Source organism: Pinus tabuliformis, chromosome 9 (assembly GCF_031772625.1).
Source record: "Pinus tabuliformis cultivar Carrire ecotype Pingquan chromosome 9, CPIR1, whole genome shotgun sequence".
Lineage (NCBI taxonomy): Eukaryota > Viridiplantae > Streptophyta > Pinopsida > Pinales > Pinaceae > Pinus > Pinus tabuliformis.
In genome coordinates this window covers 1,879,172,267-1,879,177,524 of record NC_142307.1, presented here as the reverse complement: position 1 = coordinate 1,879,177,524, position 5,258 = coordinate 1,879,172,267, and the positions used below count along the sequence as shown (strand labels likewise).

Genomic DNA, 5,258 nt, shown 5'->3' with positions numbered 1-5,258 from the left:
AGTCAAAGCACAAATCATTGGCGCATCAAACTAGACATTGAAATCAAGTCCCACCCCAAAAATAAGCTTTTTTGGCAAGAGTGTTTCTAGCTCCAACATCCTACTTCCTAATCCATCATCAAGAATTGGTCGGACAAGCTGGCCAACTTGGAAGGATTGACCATGTTCCACGTATAAAGGAAGCTGAAGCACATTAAATATCAACTCAAAACTTGGAATAAGGAAAATTTCTAGAACATTGCTTAGGAAAAACAAAACTTGGAAACCCAAGTGGAACACATCCAACAGGAATCCATTCACCAAGGAAGATTGAAGGACTTCATAAAAGAGGAAGCATGCATTCTCACTCTGCTTGAAGAAAGAAGAAAATATGAAGAACTGCTTTGGCAAAAAAAATATAGAATTAGATCGATGAAGGAAGGACAGTGAGATATTGCTTCCATCCACAAAATGATGCTTCAACGTTGACACCACAATCATATTCCTTCCTTAAAAAACTAGATGGGTGTCAAGGTTCAATATCATGAGGACATGGCTAATGTGTTGGTTCAATATTATAAAGAGATACTATCTGACCTCTAGTTGGACGGCTTGGAGGCTATACACAAAATAGTTCAACATATTATAACTCGGTTACAAAAGAATAGAACAAGGATTTCTTAAGGGAGATCTCTATCAAAGAAGGGGAAGAGGTAGTAAAGTATATGGCCCGAAACAAGGGCCTTAGATTAAAAAAATTCACTACTAACTTTTTTTAGGTGTGCTAGTCAATGATTAGATGTGATATCTGGAAAGCGGTGGAGGAACCAAGGAGATCAAAAACCATCATAAAAGTTGTTGGCGCTACCTTCCTTACTTTAGTTCCCAAAAGCACAAACTAGTGACTTCCTCCCATTGCTTTGTATATGTAATCTACAAAGTCATCACCAAAATAATAGTGAATCACCTCAAAACCATGGATTCTTTGCACCTTTGGATTTGACATTGACTAAATTTGTGGGGTCGGGAGCCTTATCTCTTCAACCTTCTTATCTATTTTACTAAATAGATCACCTAATGCACCCACTTTGGTCTCTTGTGGTATCCAACAAGGAGATTTGATGTCATGTTTTGTCTTTATTATAGTGGCAAAGGGTCTCGATTGGACATTCAATGCAGAAATTAAGGAGATTCTTTTGGAAAAGATTGTGTCTATTTGGTGACAAGTCACACCAACAATTTGTGGATGATATGTTGGTTATGGACATTTCAACTATTCAAGAAGCCAAAGGATTTTTTCAAATCTTGAGGACTTCTCTCTTACATGAAGAATGTAAATAAACATAGCTAAATCTCATATTTTTTCTTTTATATGCCTTTGGCTTTATAGAAACATATTGCAAAGATGTTTGGTTTTTGGCAAGAGTTTGTGGCAAGAGTTTTTAATGTATTTGTGGCTAATAAGATCATAAAAAATAAGAAAAGATTATTATTGAAAAGGAAGAAAATGAAATAGTAGAAAGCAATAAAGCTTTTCCTTATGCAATAATCCATTCTCATGAGGGCTTAAATTAGAGCAATGGGGGCTCCTTCGAGTCGGTGATGGAACATGTGGGCACCTAGAGAGACCATATTAAATGGTTTCATAACGTACACATATAAGAGGATTAAGCCCATGTCCACCTCTTTATTTTCAACGCCCACCATATTAAATGGCTTCATGACCTATGCACAACTTTTCCCCACTAAGAGCTCACTTGGCATGCCCGTAAAAATGTAAAATCCCACCTTCGAATCCCCAATTACTTGCCTTCACTTATAATCCTATTATTAGTATTCATGAACTAACCCTAAAATGAAATGTTTTAAATCTCAAAATATTAATAAAATCTATACAAATTTTGGATATGGGAAAAAATGTTATTATTAATATTTTTTTATATTTTTTTAAATTAATTATATAATTTTTGCAATAATTATTAAAACTACTTTATATTGTTTAGAGTTATTTTTAGAATTATTTTTAGATATAAATTTTGCGTAAAAATGTGAAACATTCAGTTTTTTGAAAGGACATTCCACCTTTTGTCGCGAATTAAAAAAGCTATAAAAAAACTACAATTTTGATTTAAAAAGAAAAGATTTTCACAAATAACTTTTGAGCCAATTGAATAAATTAAAATAATTAAATAAAAAATCATTGTAAAATATATTACAATTTATTTGGTTAAAAATAATAAATAAATGTACAAACCAATAAAGATTTGAAATATGAAACATGAGGTAGAAAGAAAAGTATTTAAAGTTTATAAAATTGATAGAGTACACGTTTTATGTCTATGGATTTGAATTGAATCATTAAATCATAAAATACCAATGAATATCTATATATAACATCAATGAACGATTTTAAATTAATAAAAAGCTCCAACACCCTTTTATGATATTTTGTTGTAACATTTTATAAAATTTTAACTTTATAAAAAGTTTAACAAATTTTTAATATAAGTTTTACAAATTTATAACACTATCTTATATAATAGATCTTACAGTCATTGAATATTCCTAAAATTTATGAATACATCACTGAAAAAGTTAATGAAAAGAAACCCTAATACATTTTATACAAATATATTTGTAAAACTATAATGCATAGCCAAAGAAATATGAGACCACCACATATCTCTGTATCTATAAAAGGCCGACCTAGCCCTCTCCATGGCCGAATAGACCGGTACTTTTCAAGTTTGTCGGTGGACGCCAGCATGCATTGAAGCCTTGCTCTGATTTACAAACAAAGTTTTGACTTGTTGAAGTAAAAAATGACAGCTTAGTGGTTTCCCGTCTACTGTCCATGCTATCCGTTCTCCTTGTCTACCTTCTTCTGCATTTATTGAGACATTGTCCGTTTTATTCCTTCTGCAACTCAGCTTTCTTGGCACTCCATTTTTCCAGAATGAAAAACCCGAAGAGGCATACAATGGCGAAAGCGGAGCAAACAACTGTGGCGATATCGAGGGAACCATGCCTCCCAGAGATGGGTTCCACCATGAATAGGTTGCTGGTCTTCTTCTTGTTGGTGCTCTGCCCGTATGCCACTTCTTTCCCCAAAGGGTTCAATGCGTATGCTCTCACGAAGTAAATTCCTTTCGGCACGTCCCTCGCCACAGTCCATTTGATGGTGTTTTTCTTGATATTTGAATGATAGGGTTGCTCACTCATATCAAACTGGCACGTCTTGTCCTTCTTCAGATCCTCATCAGTCTTCCTCCATTGTCTGTCCACTTGACTCACTGGACCGAAACACAGCTTCACCTTCACAGTCTTGTATTCTGAATCCTCCCATGAAGATGATAATTCTTTTACCCACCATGACACCACCAGCTGGTCTCTCCCTGCCATGGCCACTGCAATATTGTTTCAAAACCTCAGTTCAGACCTATTCCAACTAAATAACTAGCAAAGTAAAATAATTTTAATAAAAAGCCAGATAACTCAAGTGGTTGTATTAAATATTCCATTTCAAATTCTTTAAATTAAACCTAACAATTTACAACATCCTTTGATTAGGTTCCATAATTAGATTTCTCCTGAAGTTTTCCTTCAAAAATTCTAATAATTTAGATAGAGTTTATGCTTCCTACCGCCGTTGGGTAGTGTTGCTGTTGATAAATTGATGGCTGCTGTGACTTCCAGAGTGTTGGGCAACGAAGAGAACTGCACCCCTGCAGTAGCCCACGCCACTGAACACGAAATCACTACGATACACCACAGTACAAATTCAAGCATAGAGCTCATTTCTGCATAAATCAAACCCATCAGTTTAAATTAAATCCGATGTTTGTAATGTCCAAATTCTGAAAAGAAAAAGGAGGAAAATTGTATGGTTGCTTACCTAACAGCAAAGTAAACTCCAGAGGGAACAAGTTGCAGAAAACCCCACTTATCACTGCGTGCAGAACAACAAAACTGGAATTGAATGCATATGCCGAAATGAATGGACATGTTGCAATGGCATGGAGGGTGGTCCTTTTTTAAGGGGTCTGAAACCCTCGGGTCCCATTTCATTTCCGCCCTTTCGGACGACCAAGATTCTCTTGAACAGTTAACTTGAGAGTTGGAATTGTGAGGACAAGTGACTCTATCGCCACCCAAAGGCCGCCTAGACATTCCTCGGCGTGGTACGCGGCGAAGAGAAAAAGATGAGAAAGAGAATGAAAGGCTAAAACTCGCAAGTTACCAACGGCCCCAAACGTGCCAATTCAGATCCAATTACTCGCCATTGAATACAACTGGCCTTCAAATTCGGGCAAGTGTTTGGTGACGCGTAGTGCAGGGAGACTACGTTTTCTTTTTGGAAAATAATGGAATTTTTAATATGATTTTAATTAAATTTAGCTGAAATTTTTAGAAATTTCGCTTATAATGGTTAATTACTTTATAATTTTTTTATTTTTGATAGTAATAATCTATTTCCATTATAAAAAAATATTCAATCATTATTAATTTCAATTTTTTTAAAACGAAACCAAATTCCTTAAAAGGAAAAAAAAACCACCCAAACGAAATTATAACCTAAATAAAACCAAATTATAACCTCGCCAACGCCTTCAATGAAATCCTGTCACGTTTTCGTTTTCGGGTTCATTAACCATCACAGGGCACACGACCAAACCTGAGAGCGTGGTAAGAGAGATGGTGTGTTTCGCAAACAGTGTGTTCACGTTGGAGCAGTGCATTATATGTAATGGTGTATATTGCATTGCTTGTAACTGCATATTGTTCGTCTAATATATCTGCTGTTAGTTATATTGCGTGAGTGAGGTAAATGTGATGTTTGCAATTTAAATACAGTGGTTGATTGATGTAATGGCATATATTATAATCTATATAGTATTTAATGCATTGCTTTTATACAGTATTTGATGTTTCTCCGATGTTGTGAGGTAAATATGATATTTTCCATTTAAATATAGTATTTGATGTTTCTCCTATCTTGTGAGGTAAATATGATATTTGCAATTTAAATATAGTGATTGTGTTAATATATTTTATTATAAATATTTATATATGGGTATTTATAAATGTTTATTTAATTGTTTAGTGATTTTTTTTTATTAGAGTAAGAGGAGGGTAGATTTAGGTGGGAGTGGAATGAAATTTTGAAGAGGTTTTTAATTGGGTTTTAAACTCACATTAAAGGATTCAAAAAGTAGTATTTAAGCTTAATGATTTTACATTGGCAAATGGCAAATGAAGAGGTTATTTGAATTGGTTTT

At 34.3% G+C, this 5,258-nt stretch overlaps 1 protein-coding gene across 1 annotated transcript; it reads right to left on the bottom strand.

The window, feature by feature from the left end:
• Window positions 1-2,531: 2,531 nt before the first annotated feature.
• On the bottom strand, window positions 2,532-3,981 carry LOC149156413 (high-affinity nitrate transporter 3.1-like). Its single transcript, XM_089443780.1, has 3 exons — window positions 3,875-3,981; window positions 3,624-3,779; window positions 2,532-3,386 (listed from the first exon to the last, which is right to left on the bottom strand). The coding sequence occupies exons 2-3, from the start codon at window positions 3,775-3,777 to the stop codon at window positions 2,890-2,892; spliced, it is 651 nt and encodes a 216-aa protein (XP_089299906.1). The 5' UTR covers window positions 3,778-3,779; window positions 3,875-3,981; the 3' UTR covers window positions 2,532-2,889.
• Between the last annotated feature and the right edge of the window lie 1,277 nt (window positions 3,982-5,258).